Genomic DNA, 27,216 nt, shown 5'->3' on the forward strand with positions numbered 1-27,216 from the left:
AAAAAAAAAAAAAAAAAAAAAAAAAAAAAAAAAAAACCAGGCTAAATTAGGCTCACTGGATATGGTAAGGAGTTGGATTTTATTCTAAGTGTGATGAGAAGACATGGGAACATTTTAAGTGTGGTAATGACATGATTTGATTTATATTTTATAAATATCACCCTGGCTTCCACGAAAGTCTGGATTATAACTTCCATAGAATATCAATCTTATCATTACCATTAGTCATTGTTTTTAAAATCTTAGCTTCATTCCTAGGGGAAAGTAATTCTCTGACTATATTTCTAGAATGTTGTGTTACTGCTTTTAAACATAGAATCAGATTAAAGGACTTAAGTAGGTATATGAGCATACATATATACTCATACACTCACTGTGAACAAAGATTATATGGAATACTCACACAGACCACACTTCATTATTCTAAAATTTAAATTAATTCTATCTACTGGGTTTTTGAATCATGTCTCTTGGAAGGAAAGTAATTGTTTACTTACATGAAAGTTGATCATATGAATTGGGTCATTCTTGTTATACCCAACTGAAACAGTTGAGAGGTTAAGGGGAGAAGGCATCTAGGGCACATAACACTGTTCCAAGAATGGAATTCCTGTAAGCTTGGCTGCTGAAGCTGCCTGCTGTAACCTGAAACCACTTTTATCTAATAGCTACTGAAACAACCTGCTGCAACTCTGAGAATCATTTTACCCATAGTCATCACTTACCAATCAAAACTTGCCAGCTCACCAACATATTATTAGTGCCAATGAACTTCCTAAAAAGCAATATGTAACATTTCCCTTTTTTGTAAAACCTCTAACTGTCTGTTCTTGGACATAATGAAGACCATCCAACCTCTGAGTATGCCACAAATTGTAATTCTTGATTTCCAAATAAAACAATTAAAATTAAGAAATTTGTCTCTATATTGTATTTGTCTTTAACCCTTATTGTAAATTATATGGCAGGGGAGGATATTCTTTGGGTCCCACTTCTCTTATTTCTAATATTTCCCTTGGCCTTACTAGGAGTTAGCTCCTTGTCCCCCAAATAAAGAAAGCTTTGCTAATCTGACTGCATGGAACAACATATGTTTTACTAGTGGGTGGTGTTACTTTTCTTAATCTTACCCTTACACCCAGCATTTTCTACCCCAACACACTTCCTCTGCAAGTTCACCGTGGTTTAAATAGGTTGAAAGCCAGCTTAGGCCACATTGTACAATTTCTTCTTACCAGACATTCTTGATATAAGTTCTCTGGCTTCAAAGCAGATCTTAATGATGTTGTGTGTTGATTAGTTGATACCACTGTGTGGTGAGGAGTAAATGGCAGTGGAAGAGCATTTCTATGTCCCTGGTATTTTTACTACTATGATCACATTAAATCATCATCTTTAATATCTAACACCGAGAGGCCATCCATGTATTCAAAAAGAATATTATAGCCACATTGACAAAAATCTTAAAGCCCTACATTGCCACACATGGAGGTGAACTAAAAACACAATGCAATTTGTACAAAGACTCCTCCTAATTCCTCTAACTCATAAAGACTTCAGTCTTAAAATAAAAAATACAGCTGCATAAAGTGAACTGCTTTACCTGTATGGTTAGTTCCCTCATTCTTGACTTCTGTGGTTCCCACAGAAGAGGTGGGTGGACTAGCAGGAGGGCTGGCAGTAAAGCTTGTGCACCCTGTAGATGTGTTGATTTCAAAATATTCTTGGTTGTGATTCATTCGGTGAAAATCCAGAGAAGACACAATGGATGTTCGCTGTTTAGGCTAAAATAAATGAGCATGATGACAGTATTAATATGATCATGTTCATCTTCAGCCCAATCTCCCCATCAATTTAATCTAAGTGATAATTTTTTTTCAGTTAAAAACTATCTGGGTTTTATACTTAAAACATAATTGTGCTTTACAGAGATACATTAAATAATTACTTGATGAATTCAATAATAAAAAATTATTTAATGAGAAAATATTATGGCATAGTTGATGTGATAGGTTAGGCTTTTCATTTGCTTTCCCCAGAAGATTGTAAAAATATAGTACACAGAATTTCTCTTGGTAATCAATTTTGAAAGTTGCAATTTTAAGTCACCTTTCATTCAACTAACATTTATTAAGCATCTGGCATTTGCCAGACCCAGAGGATATAGAATCTAATAATAAAAGGGCCTTTATAACATTGAAGAATAATTAAGGCAGTTCCATTTTTTTATTCTTTAAATAGTCCAAGGAATTGGTGGCATTAGATATTGTTCCCAAGTACAAGATGCTGGAATTTCATCATCAGAATTAAATAAAGTTATATGGAACATTTTCTAGGATCTAAGAATATGCTTGGTATTTGTAGCAAACTTTGATTTTCTTTTTTAAGAATTTTAATTAATCCCCAAATAGCAAGAAAAGTCAATTTAAACATAAAAGTTAAAATCATGGAGTAATAGCAGATATAATCTATACCCTTTGTCAGTAATGAATTACTCCCTATAGCAATTTTCTGAGTTTTTTTCCCCATAATTTTAATTATATTCACTTTTTTTTTCTTGCCTAGCAGAGCTTCTAACATTGTCTTTCAGAAAAACTGCAGTTTTTTGGCTCTCAAATGTGTGTGTTTTTCCCAGGAACCAACTCAAACTTTCTTACTTTTTATTTTTTAGTTTATATTACTGAAATATTAAACATCTCTTACAATAATTACAAGAGATCAAATGTAAACCTTTTATAATAAGGTAAAGTTTATTGTACTTTACTTTCTCCAAAGTACAATTAACTTTTGGTTTACTAATGTTTTTGTTACCCTCAAATATGTGTTAATCACTGTACTCCATATTTTCCTGCAAAATATTCAAGTTGCTGTCTCTTCCAGCTTATCATTTTTTTCCAAGTAGATATCATTAGTCTATAACCTAAAATAGACAATCATATGGAAAAATGTCTGCACAGTATAGAGATTTAAAAAAAAATAAGGTGTGTAAATTATCACAATATGATTTATTCTTTCACCAATATTTCACCAAATGTTTTATAAAAGACGTTGAGGGGTATAAATATTGTTATGCAAGCGAGTGCAAGTCATTTTTTATTATGACACATCAACTCAGTAATAGAATTCAAATTAGCACCCAGAGAGGACTCAGTTGCTTTTGAAGTACAAAAGATTAGTGTTTAATGTCAGCCTTGGTTTCTCATGAAATGTCTGTTCTTGGGACTACTGAATCTCAATTCCACATTCAGTGTCCTTTCCACTACATTCTATAACAGCAATTAGAAAGGCATGAGCTATAGCCCTGGCTCCAATGGAGCCCATCATTCTAGGCTTTGTTTTATTGTGTTGTGCTTTTGTTTCACTTTATGTGTAGGCAATGGACCACATTTATTTATTTCTTCTCACAAATTTATAAAGGTCAAGCCAAATGATATATATGATTCCTCCACTTCTAAATGTTTCTTAAATACATGTTTCTGAATCCTGACCACGCATGGTTCTAACTGCTTTAAAAACACAATGTTTAATGCAATCATGAAAATAAACAAGCTATTTTCTGCAATATTAATTCATTCCACAAATATTTGCTGAACATACACTAAACTGCAGATATTATGCATGTAAGCACCATGATAGGAATAAAACAAGTAAGACATTGTCCCTGTTTTCCGTATGAATATAGACTTGAGGTGGGAGGATGGATGGCACATGAGGCTTCGAAGAAGAGACAACCAATCCAATGATTATGCTTCAGTATCATATAGCAGTAAGGGTGATGAAAAATTAGAAGCTTTATACTTAGTCATGCTCTAAGGCAAGGGTCAGCAAACTATGGCCTGTGGCTCAAATCTGGCCTTCTTCCTATTTCTAAAAATGAAGTTTTATTGCAACAAAACTGCACCCATTGCTCTCTCATTTAGTTGTGGTCTATGACTGTCCTCGTACTTTAATTGCAGAGTTCAGTAGTTGCAACACAGGTCATATTTTCCACAACACCTGAAATATTTATTATGTCTGGATTTTTAAAGAAAATGTTTGGCCACTCCTGTTCTATGGAATTGTTTCACATGTCAATTTAGTGCTCAATAAAACCATAACTATAGGTTTCCTTTTATTTCCCAGGCTGACTTGCATTTGGGTTGGGCCATGTGACTAATTCTCAGCAAATACAATATTAGTAGAAGGGAGCTTTTTCTATTCCTCTCTTATTCCCCAGATGATGTAGTTGAAAGATGAAGGAAAGTCATAAAACTCACATTGGTTTTATGAGATGTTAAAGTGAACCTCCCTTTTCTATATTTTTATTTTAAGTTCAGGGGCACATGTGCACGTTTCTTACATAGATAAAGGTGTGTCATGGGGGTTTGTTGAATAGATTTTTATCACCCAGGTATTAAGCCTAGTACCCATTAGTTATTTTTCCTGATCCTCTCCCTCCTCTCACCCTCCACCATCTGATAGGCCCCAGTGTGTGTTGTTCCCCTCTATGTGTCCATGTGTTCTCATCATTTAGCTCCCAGAGATGAGTGAGAATATGTGGCATTTGATTTTCTGCCCCTGCATTAGTTCACTCAGGATAACAGCCTCCAGCTCCATCCATGTCCCTGCAAAGGACATGATCTCATTCTTTTTTACGGCTGCATAATATTCCATGGTATATATGTACCACATTTTCTTTATCTAGTCTATCATTGGTGAGCATTGAGGTTGATTCCATGTCTTTTCTAGTGTGAATAGTGCTGCAATGAACATATGCATGATGTGTCTTTGTAATAGAATGATTTATGTTCTTTTGGATATATATGCAGTAATGGGATTGTTGTATTGAATAGTATTTCTGACTTTAGGTCTTTGAAGAATCACCACACTCTCTTCCACAATGGTTGAACTAATTTACATTCCCCCCAGTAGTGTATAAGTGTGGCTTTTTTCCCACAACCTTCCCAGCATGTGTTATTTTTTGATTTTTTAATAATAGCCATTCTGAACTGATGTGAGACGGTATCTCATTGTGGTTTTGGTTTGAATTACTCTAATGATCAATGATGTAGCACTTTTTTTCATATAATTGTTGGCTGCATGTATGTCTTCTTTTGAGCAGTGTCTGTTCACTTTTCTTTTCTTTTTTTTTTTTTTGAGACGGAGTCTCTGGTCTCTGTCACCCAGGCTGGAGTGCAGTGGCATGATCCCCGCTAAATGCAACCTCTCCCTCCTGGGTTCAAGCGATTCTTGTGCCTCAGTGTCTCGAGTAGCTGGAATTACAGGCAAGCATCACTATGTCTGGCTAATTTCTGTATTTTTAGTAGAGATGGGGTTTTGCCATGTTGGTGAGGCTGGTCTTGAACTTCTGGCCTCAAGTGATCTGCCTGCCTCGTCCTCCCAACGTGCTGGTATTACAGGTGTGAGCCACCACACCTGGCCCCCAATGCTCACTTTTTAATGGAGGTTGTTCTTTTTCTTGTAAATTTAAGTTAATTTTTTTATAGATGCTGGATATTAGCCTTTGTCAGGTGAATAGTTTGCAAAAATTTTCTCCCCTTCTGTGGGTTGTCTGTTTACTCTGTTGATGGTTTCTTTTGCTGTGCAGAGGCTCTTTAGTTTTATTAGATTTCATTTGTCAATTTTTTCTTTTATTCCAATTGAAGGAACACTTATACACTGTTGATGGGAGTTTAAATTAGTTCAACCATGAAGACGGTGTGGTGATTCATCAAACAGAAATTTTGAGGATATTTCTGTTCCTAAAAACAAAAATATACCATTTGACCCAGCAATCTAATTACTGGGTATATACCCAAAGGAATATAAATCATTATATCATAAATACACATGCACACATATGTTCACCACAGTACTATTCACAATAGCAAAGACATGGAATCAATCTAAATGCCCATCAGTGATAGACTGGATAAAGAAAATGCGGGATATAATATATAGCACGGGATACTATGCAGCCATAAAAAAAGAATGAAAACATGTCCTTTTCAGGAACATGGATGGAGATGGAGGCTATTATCCTTAGCAAACTAACACAGGAACAGCAAAGCAAATATTACATGTTCTCACTTATATGTGGGAGCTAAATTATGATAACTAATGGACACATAGAGAAGAACAACACATACTGGGCCTATTGGAGAGTGGAGGGTAGGAGAAAGGAGAGCATCAGGAAAAATAATTAATGGGTACTAGGCTTAATGCCTGGGTGACAAAACAATCTGTACAACAAACCCCCATGATACGATTTTAGCTATGTAACCTGCACATGTACTCCTGAACTCAAAATAGAAGCTAAATAAAAAATTTAAAAAAGAAATGAGAACAAAGAAGCTTTGAAGAAACTCAACAAAATTAAAGATAACATAGATGAGGAAGTCAGAATCCTATCAGATACATTTAACAAAGAGATTGAAATTACTGAAAAGAATCAAGCAGAAATTCTGGAGCTGAAAAATGCAATTGGTGTACTGAAGAATGCATTAGAATCTGTTAAAAGCAGAATTGATCAGGCAGAAGAAAGAATTGGTGAGCTTTAAAACAAGCTATTTGTAAATATATAGTCAGAGAAGACAAAAGAAGAAAGAATGAATCACGGTTTCAAGATCTAGAAAATAGCCTCCAGAGGGCAAATCTAAGTTATTAGCCTTATAGAGGAGGTAGAGAGAGGTGGGTGGAATAGAAAGTTTACTCAAAATGAGAACAGAGAACTTCCTAGACCTAAAGAAAGATCCCAATATTCAAGAATAAGAAGGCCATAGAATACCAAGGAGACTTATCCCAAGCAAGACTACCCCAAGCTATTTAATAATTAAACTCCCAAAGTTCAAGGATAAACAAAGGATTATAAATGCAGCAAGAAAAAAGAAACAAATAACATACAATTAAGCTCCAATATGTCTGGCAGCAGATTTCTCAGTAGAAACCTTACATGCCAGGAGAGGGTGGCATGACATATTTAAAGTGCTGGAGGAAAAAATGTTTATCCTAGAATAGCATATCCAGTGAAAATATACTTCAAACATGAAGAAGAAATAAAGACTTTTCCAGACAAACAAAAGCTGAGAAATTTCTTCAACACTAGATCTTTCCTACAAGAAATGCTAAAGGGAGTTTTTCAGTCTGAAAGAAAATGATGTTAATGAGCAAGAAGAAATCATCTGAAGGTATGCAACTCACGAGTAAAAAAAAAAAAAAAAAAACACACAGAATATTATAACACTGTAATTGGGATGTGTGAACTCATATTTTGAGGTGACAAATGAAAAAATGGACTGATAATAATAAGTATGAAAACTTTTCAAGACACAGACAGTACAATAAGACATAAATAGAGTCAACAAAAGTTAAAAAGTAGGAGGACAAAGTTAATGGCTACAGTATTTATTAGTTTTTCCTTTGCTTGTTTGTTTATGCAATCAGTGTTAAGTTGACATCAGTTTAAAATAATGGATTATAAAAAATTATTTGCAAGCCTTAAGGTAAATTCAAATAAAAAATCCTACAATAGATACACAAAAAATAAAACAAGAAATTAAAACACACCAGCAGAGAAAATCACCCTCACTAAAAGGAAGAGAGGGAGGAAGTAGAGAAGGAGGAGATCACAAAATAACTAGCAAACAAATAACAAAATGGTAGGACAAGAGATTATCATTAATAACAATAATATTGAATAATTAGCCTAGAATCTCCATTCAAAAGACAGACAGTGGCTGAATGGATTAAAAAAAAAAAAAAAAAACAAGCCCAACAATCTATTGCCTACAAGAAATACACTTCACTTATAAAGATACACATAGACTGAAAATAAAGGGATGGACAAAGATATTCCATGCAAATAAAAATCAAAAAAAGAGCAGGAGTAGCTATACTGATAAGACAAAATAGATTTCAAGAAAAAATTATAAAAACAGACAAAGAAATAATTACATAATGATAAAGGGTGAATTCAAGAAGGCATAATAATTTCAAATATATATGCATCCAGATATATAAAGCAAATATTATTAAGGCTAAAGAGAGACATAGACCCCAATACAAAAGTAGCTGGAGACTTCAACAACCCACTTTCATCACTGGACAAATCATTCAGACAGAAAATCAGCAAAGAAACATGAGACTTAATCTGTATTATAGGTCAAATGGGCTTAATAGGTATCTACAGAACATTTCACTGAACAGTTACAGAATATACATTCTTCTCCTCAGTACATGAATAATTCTCAAAGATAGACCATTTGTTAGGCCGCAAAACAAGTCTTACGAAACTAAAAAATAAAATGAAATTTATTATTATAAAAAACAAATTGAAAGTATCTTCTTTAAACACTATAAAATAAAACTAGAAATCAGTAACAAGAGGAATTCTGGAAACTATATAAACATATTAAAATTCAACAATATGCTACTGAATGACCAAATGGGTCAATGAAGAAATTAAGAAGAGAATTTAAAAATGTCTTGAAGCAAATGGCAATGAAAAGACAACATAGCAAAACCTACGGGCTATAGCAAAAGCAGAACTAACAGGAAAATTTATAGCTATAAGCACCTACATCAAAAAAGTAGAAAAACTTCAAATAACCTAACAATGCATCATCCTAAGAACTAGAAAGGCAAGAGAAAACCAAACCCAAAGTTAGAAGAAAAGAAATAATAAAGATCAGAGCATAAATAAATAAAATTGAAACCAAGAAAACACTATAAACACTAAATAAAATAAAAAGTTGATTTTTTTGAAAAGATATAATTGACAAACCTTTAGCCAGATTAAGAAAAGAGAGATAAGACTCAAATAAATAAAATGAGAGAAGAAAAAGACATTACAACTGATGCCACAGAAATTCAAAAGATCATTAGAGGCTCCTAGGAGCAAGTAGTAGTCTCCCAGAAAAGAAAAGCCCAGGATCTGATGGCTTCACTGCTGAATTCTACCAAACATTTAAAGAATAACTAATACATGCCTTACTCAAACTATGCCAAGAAATGGAGGAGGAGGAAATACTTCTGAACTCATTCTACAAGGCTAGTATTACCCTGATACCAAAACCGGACAAAGACACATCAAGAAAAGAAAACTACAAGCCAACATTCCTGAGGCATGTTGATGCAAAAATCCTCAAGAAAATACTAGCAAACCAAATTCAACAACACATTAAAAAGGCCATTCATTATGATGAAGGGGGATTTATCCTAGGGATGCAAGGATGGTTCAACATATGCAAATAAATCAAATAATACAACATACCAGCAAAATTAAGGACAAAAAAACTACATAATTGATTTAATTGATGTTGAAAAAGAATTTGATAAAATTCAACATCCCTTCATGATAAAAACCCACCGGGTATAGAAGAAACAGACCTCAAATAGTAAAAGCCATATACAACAGACCCACAGTGTCATACAAAATAGGAGAAAACTGAAAGCCTTTCCTCTAAGATCTGGAACTTGACAAGGATGCCCACTTTCGGTACTCTTATTCACCATAATACTGGAAGTCCTGGCTAGTAATCAGACAAGAGAAAGAAATAAAGGGCATCCAAGTTGGAAAGGAAGAATTTGAATTAGCCTTGTTTGCAGATAATATGATCTTATATATTTTGAAAAACCTAAAGATTCTACCAAAAAACTGTTAGAACTGATAAATTCAGTAAAGTTGCAGAATACGAAATCAATATACAAAAATCAGTAGCATTTCTATATGCCAATAATGAATAATCGGAAAAAATAAAACCAAGGAGTCTCATTTACAATAGCTACAAATAAAATAAAATATCTAGGAATAAACTTAACCAAAGAAGTAAAAGAGCTCCACAGTGAAAATTATAAACACAGATGAAAGAAATTGAAAATCATATAAGAAAATGAAAAGATATTCCACTTTCTGGATTGGTAGAATAAATATTGTTAAAATACCCATACTACCTAAAGCAATCTACAGATTCAATGCAATCATTAACAAAATACTAATGATATTCTTCACAGAAATGGAAAAAAATCCTAAAATTTATATGGAACAAAAAAAGACCCAGAAGAGCATAAGCCATCACGAGCAAAAAGAATAAAACTGGAAGAATCACATTACCTGACTTCAAGTTATACTAACAAGCTATAGTAACCAAAACAGTATGGTTCTGGCATAGAAGCAGAGAAATAGACCAACGGAACAGAATGGACAATGCAGGAACAAATCTATACACCGACAGTGAATTCATTTTTGACAAAGGTGTCAAGAGCATACACAAGGTTACATAAGGGAAAAGACAGTCTTTTCAATAAATGGGTAGTGGAAAAACAGGATATCCATATACAGAAGAATGAAGGTAGACCCCTATCTCTTGCCATATAAAAAAATCAAATCAAAATGGATTAAATAATTACATCTAAAACCTCAAACTACAAAACTACTGAAAGAAAGCATTGGGGAAACTCTACAGGATATTGGACTAGGCAAAGATTTCTTAAGGAACACCTCACAAGCATAGGCAACCAAAGCAAAAGTGGACAAATGAAATTTATATGAAGCTAAAAACTTCTGCATAGCAAAGGATACAACCAATAAAGTGAAGAGACAACCTAAAGAATGGGAGAAAATATTTACAAGCTATCCATCTGACAAGAAATTAACAGCCAGAATATTGAAGAAGATCAAAATACTGAAAAGGAAAAAAAAAATTCTAAGAATCTGATTGAAAATGGTCAAAAGATCAGAATAGACATTTCTCAAAAGAAGACATACAAATGGCAAACAGATATGAGAGAAGGTGTTCAATATTACTGATCATCTGAGAAATGCAAATTACAACTACAAGGAAATTTCATTTCACCCCAGTTAAAATGGCTTTTATCCAAAAGACAGGCAATGACGAATGCTGGCAAGGATGTAGAGAAAACGAAACCCTTATAAACTGCTGGTGGGAGTGTAAATTATACAACCAATATAGAGAAAAATGGAGATTTTGGAGGTTCCTTAAATAACTAGAAATAGAACTACCATATGATCCAGCAATCCCACTGCTAGGTATATTCCCAAAAGTATATCAAAAACATAGCTGCATTCTCTCTCATGTTTATTGCAGCACTATTCACAATAGCCAAGATTTAGAAGCCACCTGAGTGTCCATCAACATATGAATGCATAAAGAAAATGTGGTGCATATACACAACGGCATACTATTCAGCTATGAAAAAGAATGCGATCCTGTCATTTGCAACAACATAGATGGAACTGGAAGTCATTATGTTAACTGAAATAAGCCAGGCACAGAAAGACAAACATTGCATGTTCTCATTTATTTGTAGGAACTAGAAAAATTAAAACAATTGAACTCACAGTGGTAGAGAGTGGAGTGATGGTTACCAGATGCTAAAACTGGTAATGTGGGTGGTGGGGGGAGTAGGAATAGTTAATGGGTTCAAAAATATAGTTAGAATGAATAAGATCTAGTATTTGACAGCACAATATGATGACTAGAGTCAGCAATAATTTATTGTACATTTTAAAATAAATAAAACCGTATAACTGAATTATGTGTAACACAAAGAAAGGAAAAATGCTTGAGTTGATGAATACCCCAATATGATTATTACACTGCATGCCTGTGTCAAAATATCTCATATACTCCATAAATATATACATCTACTATGTACCCCCCAAAATTAAAAATTAAAATAAAAAGAGATATCTATGTGGAGAAATGGAATAACAGCAATGAGAGAAAAGAATAAAGAGATGGTCATAATATTAAAATGGAGATAAAAAAGAATGGGTCTAGAATATATATATATATATATATATATATAGAATGTATACATTTACACATGTTTGATTTTAATCCATTATAATTTTTTAACTACTCAAATAGAATTGCACTCAGCCATTTAGTATAAAAAAGAAAAAGTGTTTTCACAAATTCATTGAAATTACAAATTGAATTTGCCAAGTTTTGATATGTGGAATGAATTGCACTTGTGTTCGTTGTGGCTTCTCCACTTCAAAACATATCCCTCCACTGTGGTCCAGTCCTTATCACCCTACTTTCCAGAGGACCTGCTTCCATACGTAATTTACTTAGCAGGAGTCAGCAAATTACATCTCATGGGCCACAGCCAGGCTTTTGAATATTTTTGTCCAGCCTGAAAGCTAAGAATGATTTTCACATTTTTTATCGCTTTTTAGAAAAGGAAAAATCATATTAGTAACACATGAAAATTGTATGAAACTCAAACTTCACTGTTTGAAAACAAAGTTTTATGGAGACATAGCCATGTCCATTCATTGATGTATTGTCTATGGCTGTTTTCCTGCTACAACAGCAGAGTGTAGTAGCTGTAACGTAGACCTTATGAACCACGAAGACTTAACTATTTTACTCTCTGATCTTTTCTTTAAAAAAATTGTGGCCGGGCGCGGTGGCTCAAGCCTGTAATCCCAGCACTTTGGGAGGCCGAGATGGGCGGATCACAAGGTCAGGAGATCAAGACCATTCTGGCTAACCCGGTGAAACCCCGTCTCTACTAAAAACTACAAAAAACTAGCCGGGCGACGTGGTGGGCTTCCTGTAGTCCCAGCTACTCGGGAGGCTGAGGCAGGAGAATGGCGTAAACCCGGGAGGCGGAACTTGCAGTGAGCCGAGATCGCGCCACTGCACTCCAGCCTGGGCGACAGAGGGAGACTCCGTCTCAAAAAAAAAAAAAAATTGTGACACCTTCTATAAAGTGAACAGGAAATTTTGGCCGGGAATGGTGGCTCACGCCTGTAATCCCAGCACTTTGGGAGGCCGAGGCGGGCAGATCACAAGGTCAGAAGATCGAGACCATCCTGGCTAACACGGTGAAACCCTGTCTCTACTAAAAATACAAAAAACTAGCGGGGCGTGGTGGCGGGCACCTGTAGTCCCAGCTACTCAGGAGGTTGAGGCAGGAGATTGGCGTGAACCCGGGAGGCGGAGCTTGCAGTGAGCTGAGATCGCACCACTGCGCTCCATCCTAGGCGACAGAGCGAGACTCCGTCTCAAAAAAAAAAAAAAAAACGGAAAGAAAAAAGAAAAAAAATGGAATAGAAAATTTCTCTGAGGAGGTAAAATTGAACAGACACAGGAATGACTATGATTGAGTCAGGGAACCAGTGCAACATAAAAAGGTGGGACCCCTTGTTTCAAAAGCAGGTGCAAAAACTTTTTTCTTTTTCCCATGTTCTCTCTCTAGATCTGTTATGGTGTTCTTTTATTTGCTACTTAATGTATTGCTCCCTTGGTCATGGAAATACTCACAGGGTGAGGGTAGATTCTTACAGGAATGCAGTGGCTCTGCCCTGCAACTCACTAAGTGCTTGACCCTTCCCCAACTCAGGGTCTCACTGCTGCATCAGCAGTTTCTGGGCAGGCCAGGGGCACCTGGGTTGGAGGAGGAGGTGGCCAAGAATTTTACTCAGTAAAGAATGTAGAAATAGGGTGGAAAGTGGGAAAACAGTTGAGCCAAGATTCCAAGCCCCAATACATGTTCAATTTTCCCATAAACCGCCTTACAAAACCCTGGGCCAGGAGCACCAGGGATGGGGGAGCTGCTAGAGTCCCCAATGTCTATTGTTCCCATCTTTATGTCTGTGTGTACCCAATGTTTAGGTTCCACTTATTAGTAAGAATGTGTGGTATTTGGTTTTCTGTTTCTGTGTTAATTCACTCAGGGTAATGGTCTCTAGCTACATTCATGCTGCTGCAAAGGACATGATTTCATTCTTCTTTATGGCTGCATAGTATTCTAGTGTATATGTAGCACACTTTCTTTATCCAATCCACTGTTGATGGGCACTTAGGTTGATTCCATGTCTTCTCTCTAGTGAATAGCACTGCAATAAACATATGAGTGCAGGTGTTTCTTTTGGTAGAATGATTTATTTTCCTTTGGTTCTATATCAACCTGGGATATTTTCTGCGATATACAATATGTGATGAAAATATTTAATTCTAAATATTTTTTTTTCTCAAAATGATAGCCTACTGTCCCAATACCATTATTTATCCACTGATTTGAAATGGTGCCTTTATCATACACTAAATTTCCAAATAGAGATTGGGCTTACATTTTTGGACTCAATTATATTCTCATTGATCTATTTGTCTATTTCTGTACTAACACTACACTCTCTTACTTACTGTGTGGCTTCTACTTCTAGGGCTCCTAGTACGTGGATATTGGATCTCTTTGATCCTTCCTGTTTTATATACTGGGAGTATTCTACAGTTCATTGTCCTAAAGCACCTTCATTAATTTGCTAGAAAATACTTACTGACCATTATCAGCTGTGTGGTCAGGCACTGTTGTAGCCCCTGGGGATACATCAGTGAACAAATAAGATAAGGCACACAATTTTTAGGCATTTTGTTATAACTTTTGGTGTGATTATGCTATTTTTAATTTTAAAAAAATTTTCTTTTTCAAGTATTCCATCACCTCTCAAATCTTTCTGAGAATACTGATTAGAGTCTTTTTCTGGCATTAAGTCAGTTTTCTTGAAGGTTCCTTACTTTGTTCATTAAGCCTGGTTTCTCTCTTTTTGCTTGTTAATTTTCCTCAACTATCTGGTGTCTTGGTCAAACACTTTTTATACCTAAGGCATTGTCCCCACATTAGGAGCTTTGGGGGCCCTTCACCTTCCTTAGATACTTACTACCATCTGGTGGGCAAATAACAAAGCCGATTGCTCCACAGAGGAGATGCTAAGGTTCTGGTTGCCCTGTCTACTCCCTGGCTTTGATAACCATGCCCTGTTGCTCAGGCTTGAGATTCTTCACAGAGCTCTAATGAGGATGTCAAATCCACTCACTGTTCCAGTGACATCTTCCCCTCTTCCACCGATGTTGGATTGTGGGTTTCTTCCTCTTGTTTTGTCTAAATCTAGCAATATTTGATTTTAGCTTTTAGAATTTCTCGAATGCCTCAGGTAGTAACCCTCCCTGTTTTTCATCACTGCTATGAATTTATTGTTAATTTTGTATTTATTTTACCATTTTGATTGCAAGTAAGGAGGAGGAAAATGTAAACACTTGCGATCCACTCAGCTTTATGAGTTAGAATTCTCATATTTCTCTGTCTTGATCATTTAGAAGACTGTATATAAGAGATTTGAGGAAGTCAAGACAACTGGATGAAAGTAAATATCATTGCCATTTTATGAGGTGTCATGCAAATTGAAAATTATTATATTTTCTTGATTTTTCAATAAATGGAAAACAATTTTAAGTGAAGTGCAATTTTTTGGTTGTTATGAATACGATGTTAATATGATCAAGATGTAGAACTCCTTATCTTCAGGTAGGCAAATGCAATTCTTCTGCTTTATAGATTATGGCCAAACATAGATAAAAAATAAATGATCACCACAAGAGAGTTAAAGAAGTCGTGAGTGAGTACTGAATATTTAAGAGACATGGACATTCTTCTAGGCACTTAAAATTTGTTGTCTCATTGAAGCCTATAATGTTAGTATCAAAAGTAGCTATTACTCTTTCCAGTTTATAGACTTGAGATTCACAGATAATCTCAGTTAAGTGGGAAAGCTGCAATTGAAGTTAAATGGGAGAGATGAAATTAAAACACAAATCTAGTGAATTTCAAATTGATTGCATTTTCCCCTGTAAGACACTACACTATAGGTAAAGCAAAGAGAAGCAAACATAAAGTTAGGAGTAAAGCCTAGAGTCTAATAACTCTGGAGTTTCTCCTCTTTATATCAATGCACAATTCTCCTACTCTTCAGTCTATTGATAGCATGGATTTTTTTAAAAAATCCACATTGTTTCAAAAGGTGTTGAAATAAAATGCAAGTGGGTGGAAAATGGGAATAAATAGTATCTAATTCTGCTATGTATTAAACTCTTACAGTAACTAGGTTTTTTATAAGAGAAATGCAGAAAAGTTTTAAAAATCTTTGTATCTCCTGATTTTAGCTCTTCATTTATTTTTATATAGAGGTATCCGACTATGAAATAATATGTATACTCATCTTCTATTTAAAAAGACAAATTATAAAACAGACTGTAGGGACTCGGTACTGCTTCTCAGACATTGCAATCCCACACAAGAGCAAGGTCAGATTTACTGGTACAGGCAACTGTCCAAAGCAGCTGTTCTCCTGCTAGCTGTTGATGTTCTCTTCCTCTCTGCCAGCTCCATATCAAGGGCCCTCACACTGTGCACCACTCTCACCCACACACCCTGAATAAGGCCCTGAAAGTTCCAGGTTCCTGCACCTGCCTTTCTTGCCCAGGGCTTTGTGAGAGCAGACAGTTGCTCTCAAGACCAGGGCTTTCTGAGAGCAGAGAGTTGCTCTTGAGCCCTTCTCTGAGGTCCTCTAAACACCCCTACTCCACCATCAATCAGAGCAGTTGTACTCTTTTTTTGCTTACCCTATTAGGTTTCTGTTAGGTTGAACCATATGAAACTGCTGACATTCAACCGTATTACCTGCAAAAATAGCAATTTCATATAATTCAACCTACACAAACTTTTCTTTTAACAGAGAGTTCTATGGATAAACAATTTGAAAACCATTTCCCTAGGTCTTAAGTGAGCCTGACATTTTGCTGGCCCCAGTAAAATTGAACTCTTTCCCTTCTTAGTCATCACTATTAAGAGTATGAAGACACAAGCACACGTATGTTTATTGCAGCACTATTTGCAATAGCAAAGACTTGGAACCAACCCAAATGTCCATCAATAATAGACTGGATAAAGAAAATGTGGCACAGAAATACCATGGAATACTATGCAGCCATAAAAAGGATGAGTTCATGTCCTTTGCAGGGACATGGATGAAGCTGGAAACCATCATTCTCAGGAAACTAACACAGGAACAGAAAACCAAACACCGCATGTTGTCACTCATAACTGGGAGTTGAGCAATTAGAACACATGGACACAGGGAGGGGAACATCACACACTGCAGCCTGTCTGGGGGGTGGGGGGCTAGGGGAGGGATAGCATTAGGAGAAATACCTAATTTAGATGATGTGTTGATGGGTGCAGCAAACCACCATGGCACATGTATACCTATGTAATAAACCTGCAGGTTCTGCACATGCATTCCAGAGAGTATAAAAGGGTATACGCCCTTTTCAGGGCAACTTGTCAAAATATATTTTTTAAAAGTGTTAGTCTATTCCTAGAATTTAACATACATCAGCATGGGTGTGGAGTTTGTTAGATAGAAAATTTGTAATATATGTTTCTTCCTGTGAGTTAGTTTCTTCATACAATTTATTCAAATCTGCATTGGAAAGATTGCATACAGACATGAGAGGATAATAAAAGTTCTAGTTTTCAATTCTAGTTTTAGTCAATAAAGGTCATAAGCAGTTCTGGACTCTATGTAGATAGTAAAGACCTGAAAAGCATTTTGACCTCCAAACCATGGAGTTTGTCCTCGTAGACGCTTTCCCAGCATGAAAATAGTCACGACTATTTTGCAAAAATTATTTTTTGACTTAGGTATTGCAAATATTTATATATTAATATTTTATAGATGTTCATGTCAAATTCAAATGCGTCCAGAATTTAAAATAAGTAAAACCAGCTTTATTTTCCACACTTAAGTTCTTTTTTTAAGCAACAATTTTAAATGATTTGTTTCATTTTAGGAACAGCAGGAAATAATTATGCAATGGATTATAGAAGATATATTCTGAACAGCTAAAATAGGAAGCACAGATCACTGTGTGGGTGAAAGACAGACATTTTTACAAATAAAGGTGCACACTGCTTTTTAAATATAATAGCTTAATTTTTTAATTAAATATTTTTATTTTCAATAATTGTAAATTCATATGCCATTGTGAGAAATCATAAAGAGTGCACTCATGTTTCTTTTTCCCAGTTTTCCTCAGTGGGCACATCTCACAAAATTATAGTGCAACATCGTAATATGGACAAGAAACAGAAGAATTTCACAATTCCATCATCACAAGGATCCCTCCCATTGCCCCCTTTTTTTTTTTTTTTGAGACTGAGTCTCACTCTGCCGCCCAGACTGGTGTGCAGTGGCGCGATCTCAGCTCACTGCAAGCTCCACCTCCCGGGTTCATGCCATTCTCCTGCCTCAACCTCCCACCACCACGCCCGGCTAATTTTTATATTTTTATTAGAGACAGGGTTTCACTGTGTTAGCCAGGATGGTCTAGATCTCCTGACCTCGTGATCCACCCGCCTCAGCCTCCCAAAGTGCTGGGATTACAGGCATGAGCCACCGCGCCCTGCCCCATTGCCCTTTTATAGCTACACTCAATTCTCTCCTGCCCCCACCTCCACCTTAACTCCTGGTAACTACTTATCTGTTATCCAGTTCTATAATTTTGTCACATCAATAATGCTATATTAATAGGATCCCACAGTATGTAACCTTTTAGGACTGGCTTTTCTCACTCAGCATACTTTTCTGCAGATTCATCCAAGCTGTTGTGTGTATCAATAGCTTGCTCCATTTTATTGCTGGATAGTATTCAATGACATCGATGTTTAACCATTCACCCATTGAAGGACATCTGGGTTGTTTCCAGTTTTCAGCTGTTATGAATAATGCTGCTATAAATATTTGTGTACAGATTTTTCAGTGAACATGTTTTCATTTATCTGGGATAAATTCCCAGAAGTACAAATGCTGGTTGGTATGGCAGTTCAATGTTTAATGTTTTAAGAAACTGCCAAACTGTTTTCCAAAATTGCTGTACAATTTTACATTTCCACTAGCAATCTATGGGCTTCTCTGTATCCTTGCCAGCATTTAGTGTTGTTACTATTTTTTATTTTAGCCCTTCTGATAGGTGTGTAGTGATATCTCATTGTGGTTTTACTTTGCATCACCCTTGTGGATAATGACGTTGAATATCTTTTCTTGTGCTTATTTGCTACCATCTATATATCCTCTGCAGTAAAACTTCTCTTGATGTCTTTTGCCCATTTTCTAATTGGATTATTTTTATACCATTGAGTTTTGAGAGTGCTTTGTAAGTTCTAGATATCATTCTTTGTTAGATATGTGATTTATAAATATTTTCTCCAGTGTGTACCTTGTCTTTTCATCTTCTTAGTAGGGTTTTTCACAGAGCGAAAGTTTTTAATTTTAATGAAGCACATTTTTTTTTTTTTTTTTTTTTAACCAGAGGTGCTAGTCACACCTTATTCTTTGATAAAGCATAAACAGAGGCGGGGAGGGAGACAGTGCAAATGGAGAAGGGCAGGCTCTTGAGAGCGAGGTTACCAGCATGCAGGCAGACCCCCTCTGATTTGGGGACTATCACTTCTTAAACACGTGCTCTGTGGCAGTTGCCATGCCAAGGTCATTTGTATTTGAGAGGAGGGAGAGGATCAGGACGACTTATTTTTTGATGGATTATGTCTTTGATATCAAGTATAAGAACTCTTCATCTAGCTCTAAATCCCAGAGATTTTTTTCCTATTTTTTTCTAAAAGTTTTATAGTTTTATATTTTAAGTCAATTACCCATTTTGAATTAATTTTTACATAAGCCATACGACTTAGGTCAAGTTTCAACTTGTGGCCTGTGTATGTCCAACTGCTCCAGCACCAGGCTATCTTCCCTCCACTGAACTGCTTTTGTACCTTTGTCAAATATCAGTTAGATTTACGTGTATGGGTATATTTCTGGGTTCTCTATTCTGTCCAATTGATCTGTGTGTCTATCCCTTCACTGATAATACTACATTGTCTTAAGTACTGTAGCTGTAAAATAAATCTTGAAACTGGGTAGACTGATTCCTCCCACTTTGTTCTTCTCTTTCGAATTTTTTTAGTTATCCTAGTTGCTTTACATATCTATGCAAATATTAGAATAATCTTAAATTTACAAAAAAGTGTTGCTGTGGCTTTGATAGGAATGATGTTAAATCTGAATATTAATTTGGAACAATTTACATCTTTGCTACATTGAGTCTTCTAATCCATAAACAGGTATATCTTTTCACTTCTTTGAACATTTTATTTCTTTCATCAATGTTTTGTAGATTTCAATATACAAGACCTGTACATGTTAAAGAGGAGTTCACCAAGGCTCATAATCAAACTATCAAAAATTAAAGACAAAGAAAAAAAATCTGAAAGCAGCAAGAAGTAAGAAACATATCATATACAAAGAAGTCCAATGTAACTATCAGTGGATTTATCAGCAAAAACCCTGCAGGCTAGGAAAGAGTAGGATGATATCTTCAAAGTGCTGAATGAAAACAAATTGCCAACTGAGAAAACTTAAATCAGTTAACCTGTCCTTCAGAAATGAGGGAGAAATAATAACTTTCCCAAACAAAAGCTAAGGGAGTTCATTTTCACTGGGCCTGTTACTAAAGGGAATTCTTTAAGCTGTATCAAAAGGCCACTAATTAATAACATAAAACATGCAAAAGTACAAAACTCAATGGTATAAGCATTACAGAATCATATTCAGAATGCTCTGGACCAAAATGTTGGTATGCAAAGCAATTTTATCTCTTGTACAATGGTTCATAGACATCTATTAAAACAACTACAACTAAAATAATCAGGGGATACAAATTGCAAAATGATGTAAATTTTGACATCCAAAACATAAAATGAGGGATTTGGATACAAGTGTTAGATTTATATCTAATTATTATTTTTTCTTTTTGTGTTTGTGATTATAAATGACCTTGTATTTTTAATTTCTGTGCACACATGTTCATAACCAGTTCACAGAAACACAATTTTTTAAATGTGTATCTTGCATCCCATGACCTTGTTGAGCTCACTTATTAGTCATAGGAGTGCAGTTTTTGTTTTGCTTTTTAGCTTCCTTGGGATTTCTACGAAGACAATCATTTCATCTGCAAATAGGAAGTTTCAGTTTTCCTTTCCAAATTTGTATGCCTTTTATTTTTTTGTTTTTCTTCTTGGCACAGGCTGGAACTTCCAGCACTATGTTGAGTGACAGTGGTGAGCACAGTGGACATCCTTGCTTTGTTCCCAGTCTTAGAAAGAAAGTCTTCATGCTTTCACCATTAAGTATAATGTTAGCTGGAGAATTTTTACAGATGCTCTTTATCAAGTTGGGGAAATTCCCCTCAATTTCTATTCTTTTGAGAGGTCTTTAAAAAAACATGAATGGGTGTTGAATTTTGTTGAATGCTTTCTCTGTATCAATTAATATCATTATGTGAATTTTCTTCTTTATTGATTTCAAATATTGAACCAGTTATGCATCCCTAAAATGAACCTCACTTTGTAATTGTACATAATTTAAAAAATATATTTCTGAATACTATTGCTAATATTTTGTTAGGAATTTTTTGTCTATATTCATGAGGAATATTGCTCTGGGGTGTGGATGTGTGTGGAATTGGGAATACTAGCTCATAAAACATTCCCCCATTTTCTTTTTTCAAGACAAGATTGTTTAGAGTTCATGTTAATTCTTCTTTAAATGCTGTTATAATTCTCCAGCAAAACAACGTGGGCTTGGAGATTTATTTTTTGAGGGCTTTTTGATTATGAATTCCATTTCATTAATAGTTGTAGAGCTATTCACATTATGTATTACATACTGGGTAAATTGTGGTAGTTTAATAATTGATCCATTTTAGCTAAGTTGTCAAATTTATGTATGTAGAATAGTTTGTAATATTCCTTTATTTTCCTTTTGATGTCTTCAGGGTCTGCAGTGACATCCCTATTTTATTCCTGATATAGGTAATTTGTGTCTTTCTTTTTTCTTTCAGTTTCACTTTAGGAACAGTAGGAAATAACAATGTAATGATTTACAGAACATATGTTCCTAGCAGCCAAAGTATTAATAAAATCTTATATTGCTGTATACGTGAAAGAAAATTTTTACAAATAAGAGTGGACATTGCTTTTGGTTTTTAACTTCTCAAAGGTCATTCTGCTTTCTAATTCTTGTTTTTAGAGATAGGGTCTCCTTCTATCCCCCAGGCTAGCATCCCACGATGCAATCATACCTTACTGCAGCCCCAATAAAGCGATCCTCCCACCTCAGCCCTCTGAGTAGTTAGGAATACAGGCACACACCACTGTGTCCAAATAATTTTTTTGACTCTTTGTAGAAATATGGTCTGGCTATGTTACCAGGGCGGGTCTCAAACTCCTGGCCGCAAGTGATGCTCTTGTCTTGACCTCCCAAAGTACTGGGATTTCAGGCATGAGCCAGCACACCCAGCCTGCTTTCTAATTCTTAAGTCATCTCTTTACTATTATAATCATAGTGCCCATGAAATACATTCTGTTTCAGGTATCCTACCTTTTTTTTTTTCTGAATCCCACAAAAACTCCACAGATGGGCAGACAGGGAAACTGAGTATCAAAGGATACTCAGTAACTCTTGGACAGCTTTAGAATCCAGCTCTCTCAACACTTAAAAGCCATGAATACACTTTCCATTACATCATTCTGTCTTTTTGCTATAATTACCCAAAATGTCTTCCTATACAATAAAAATAACAGAACTTTTTTTAGCTTAGTTTAATGATAGTTTAAAAGAATATTTTCCCCAGAGTATCTGTAAAAGCAATTACCATGAGGGTTATCACAAAGTAATAAATACACTAGTTGGTAGAATAAAGTTAAGGTTTAAACCAGAAAGATGTGACAATATAAGTACTTCTGTGCATCTATTTAAGATGATGTGAAGTTTTAAGAATAAGCACACATAACTTCCCTTGTAGTAAAATATAATCAGGGTCATAAAAATTTGTGTCATAATATGATAGCAATAAGTTTTAAAGTGAAGATAAGTATTACAATTAATTTTAGCTAACAAGTTCAACTCCTTTTCTGCTGAGTATTTTTCTAAAACAGTTATAAAAATGCCCATTAATAAAAGTTTTTCTTTTTTTCCTGACCCATCCCTGGCAAAGGAATATTCAAAAGGTTGATATGAAGGGGTATCAGTATGTAAAGCAAGTGTTAAAAAATATATAAACTCAGTAATAAGTTTCTAAATAACCAAGAATTGTTATGATTTATATGTAAATTTCATTTGGATTTCCCTCAAGGAAACAAAATCATTAAGTTCTGAAAAAGTCTCTAATTCTAAAACTCCTTTCTTCATCTTCATATCAATAAAAAAATTTAATTTAAAAACATTTAATTCATTGGTATCCCCAATTAAAAAGTACCTTTATTTTTTCATGTGTCTGTTGGCTGTATGAATGTCTTCTTTTGAGAAATGTCTGTTCATATCCTTTCCCCACTTTTGGATGGGGTTGTTTGTTTTTTTCTTGTATATTTGTTTGAGTTCTTTGTAGATTCTGGAAATTAGCCCTTTGTCAGATGAGTAGATTGCAAAAATTTTCTCCCATTCTGTAGGTTGCCTGTTCACTCTGATGGTAGTTTCTTTTGCTGTGCAGAAGCTCTTTAGTTTAATGAGATCCCATTTGTCAATTTTGGCTTTTTTGTTTCTAACTAATTCCTATGGGTTAAACTTATTAACACATATTTGGGAGACAAAATAGGATTTGCAGCAAAGTAGAATTGGATTCAGATCCTAATGTCAGTGTTTACAGTTTAGCATTTGCATTCATAAAATGAGGATTATATAAGCTTCCCCACAGAATCACTGTCTTGATTAATTGAGATAATGTAAATGAAAGACTAGAATAAGGCCTAAATTAGTAAAGGATTGATAAGTATTCGTCTCCTTCTCCTACTGCAAGATTTTAGTATAAGTAGGATCTAACTGAAAGAAGACATTGATGAGTTAAATCATAAGGCAGACCCCCTAATAAATGGCAGAGTCACCGAATTAAATGAAGAGTCCCGCAGAATCTCCCTGACATGATTTACAGAGGTGAGAGTTAAAGGAAAAGAGAAAATCAATAGGTTTGGAAGAAAATACAGCACACAGACTTATTTTTGTCAGTGTTTAAGAGAGCTGCTCTGGAAATTGCAGTAAGTGCTTTAAGTAGAAACCTTCTGGGGGGGTCTCTGATGGGAAATAAGTGGCAGAGACTCTGGTAGAACCTCTCTAAATAGCCCACCATCTCTAATTTGGAGGAGTGAGGGCTCACAGCAATGAGGGACCACAGAGAAGGGGGAAAAAGAAGAGAAGATACACTCCAATTAATCACAATACGCCTTTTTAGAAAGCATGGCATTAGGAGGTTAAAGAGCCCCTGTGGTGACTTGTTTACAGGAGTAGAAAGTTAAGAGGCTGTTAGGAGCTTGAAGGGGAAACACCAGACTGCAGCTTTTGAGAAAGAAGTTAGTCATTAGATATATTTTGCTTTAGAAACAAACCCAAGTGATATATTTTGAATATATGTCCCCATCAGATCTCACACTGAATTGTAATCCTCAGTGTGGGAGGCAGGCCTTGGTGGGAGGTGACTGGGTCAATTGGACAAATCCTTCATGTCTTGGTGCTGTCCTCATGGTAATGTTTTCACAAGATCTGCTTGTTTCAGTGTGTGGCACCTCCCCATCAACCCCACTCTCTCTCTCTTGCTCCTGCTTTTGCCATGTGATGTGCCTGCTTGCACTTCACAACTTCTGCCATGAGTAAACACTCCCTTAGACCTCCCCAGAAGCCAAGTTGACGGTGGTGCCATGCTTGCACAGCCTGCAGAACCATGAGCCAATTAAATCTGTTTCCTTTATAAATTACCCAGCAATGCAAGCATTTCTTTATAGCAATGCAAGAACGTCCTAACACACCAAGCAAAAACATAAAGATGGATGTTAATGTGCCCTGGTGCAGAGGCATCACCAAACACAGAGAAGACAGCACAAAATAATTCTTGATGGGACTTCTCATTCACGGCTCTGTCATCTCCTCCACTTACCAGATTTAAGAGTAATAACCAGTACTCTCCAATATTAACTAAAAGATAGGTGCCATTCTTTCCCTCAAGCACCTCATATTTTAGTGAGAAAGTCAGCTATGGAGGAGGAAGGTGAAAAGTCCTATGAATAAACAGAACTTCCTATGAACACATATAACCAGGGACCTCACCTAATTTGGAGTGTAAAGAGAAGTTTCTTTAAGGAAGTGACCTTTCAGCTGCCACCTGAAGGAGATGTAGAAATTAGCTAAGTGAAAGCAGTGTGAGCGGGTCGAAACGAAGTGTCCAAGTCAGAAGGAACTTGAGATGCCGTGATCCTGATGGTCACAGCAGGAAAAAATAAAGACAGCACATGTAAGGAACTAAAAGGTGGTTGGTGTGTTCAGAATACAAAAAGGAACAAGAAGACAGAGTATGGGCACATCTCTCCAGAAGTTTGTGAAATCGAATAAAATTGGCATAGCTATGGGAGATACTATTCTATGATGGCATTGACTTCTTGAGGACATTAAAATGCTGATGCAAATGAAGTGGTAAAAAGAGATATATTAAAGAGGTAAGAACAGAAAGGAATTGGGAGTAAAAATTTTCTACAAAGGAGGTAAGGGGTGGAATTTAGAGAACGTGTGAAAAGTCTGATGTTTAGAGAGGCAGAGGTGTTGATGACTTCCGTTACTCTGTAAAGTGAGGATTAAATTATCTCAGTAGACTAGGAGGAAAATTAGGTATCTGAGAAGGGGAAAATTCAAAAGTCATTAGGAAAGTTGGCATGCAAGCTAACTGGAGAAATTTAGGTCTGCTGAGTAGTGTTAAGGGCCCAGAAGAGATTGGGAACTACGAATTTATAACATTAAAATAGGATTATGAAAAAATTCAACATCACTGATCATTAGAGAAATGCAAATCAAAACCACAATGAGATATCATCTCACACCAGTCAGAATGACTAATATTACAAACTCAAAAAATAACAGATGTTGGCGAGGTTGTGGAGAAAAAGGAACACTCATACACTGTTGGTGGGAGTATAGATTAGTTCCATCATTGTGGAAGAGAGTGTGGCAATTCTTCAAAGACCTAAAAACAGAAATACCTTTCAACCCAGCAATCCCATTACTGGGTATGTACCCAAAAGAATATAAATCTTTCTATCATAAAGACACATGCACATGTATGTTCATTGCAGCACTATTCACAATAACAAAGACATGGGATCAACATCAAAGTCCATCAATGGTAGACTGGATTTTAAAAATGTGGTACATACACACCATGGAATATTGTGCAACAACAACAACAAAAAAAGGAATGAGATCATGTCCTTTGCAGGAACATGGATGGAGCTGGAGGTCATTATCTTTAGCAAACTAATGCAGGAACAGAAAACCAAACACCACGCGTTTTCACTTATAAGTGGGAGCTAAATGGTGAGAACATGTGAACACATAGAGGAGAATAACACACACTGGAACCTATTGGAGGATGAATGGTGGGAGGAGGAAGAGGATCAGGAAAAATAGCTAATGGGAACTAGGCTTAAAAACAGCAATGGGCACTAGGAAAAATAGCTTAATGGGCACTAGATGAAATAATCTGTACAACCGTCCCCCCACACACCTCAACACAAGTTTACCTATATAACAAACCTGCACATGTACCTCTGAACTCGAGAGTTAAATTTTTTAAAAAAGATTATGAATTGATTAACTTATAGACTTAGGCTTTTTCCTATTTTACCTGAAAACAAATGAAACAATTTATTAGTCTCTCACTATTTACTCTTGCACATATACATATATATCCATATATAAATGAACTAATGCTTTTGCATTTATTTCAGTGTAATAAGTAAGGAAATATGATGTGTGATTATTATATAATTATTATGGATTATGTACTTTATCAATATAAAAATCCTATTTATTCCTATGCTTTTCATCTAAGTGGAGTCCAAGGATTAGGGCATGAAGGATTGAAGGATTGAGAGCAATGTTCCAGGCAAAAGCATCGGCATATGTTTTGAAAGAGCATGGTGCTTTTGAGGAAGTAAAATAAATCTAGGTTTGGAATACAGACTAGAAGAGATCAAGGTGTAAGAATTAACTCTAGAAATAAACAGAAACCTGGTCACACGGTTTGATGGCTATAAGTTGACCAAGCAGTGGTGGTCAAACCTGTGCTTAGCTAGGTTTAAAAGCTATGAAGTGAATAAACAGGTTTGAAAAAAATAGACTATCACTTTGAGAAACAATCTGGATTTTATGTGTTCTATTTTATTTAATGTTTTCCTCCTGTACAAGTAGCAGAAACACACACACACAGCCATAAGGAAAATTTTAACTTATCTATCTATCTATCTATCTATCTATCTATCTATCTATCTATCTAT

General features: G+C 35.5%; 1 protein-coding gene across 7 annotated transcripts in view; it reads right to left on the reverse strand.

Moving 5' to 3' along the window:
* ANKS1B (ankyrin repeat and sterile alpha motif domain containing 1B) overlaps positions 1-27,216 on the reverse strand; it is a 1,351,669-nt gene that overhangs the window by 673,703 nt on the left and 650,750 nt on the right. For all 7 annotated transcript variants that reach the window (XM_023182451.3, XM_023182541.1, XM_023182286.2 and 4 more), the window contains one exon: positions 1,604-1,784. In XM_023182451.3, the coding sequence (XP_023038219.1) occupies positions 1,604-1,784 (181 nt within the window). The remainder of the gene's footprint in view (positions 1-1,603; positions 1,785-27,216) is intronic.

The sequence above is a fragment of the Piliocolobus tephrosceles genome, chromosome 10, assembly GCF_002776525.5.
Source record: "Piliocolobus tephrosceles isolate RC106 chromosome 10, ASM277652v3, whole genome shotgun sequence".
Taxonomy (NCBI): domain Eukaryota; kingdom Metazoa; phylum Chordata; class Mammalia; order Primates; family Cercopithecidae; genus Piliocolobus; species Piliocolobus tephrosceles.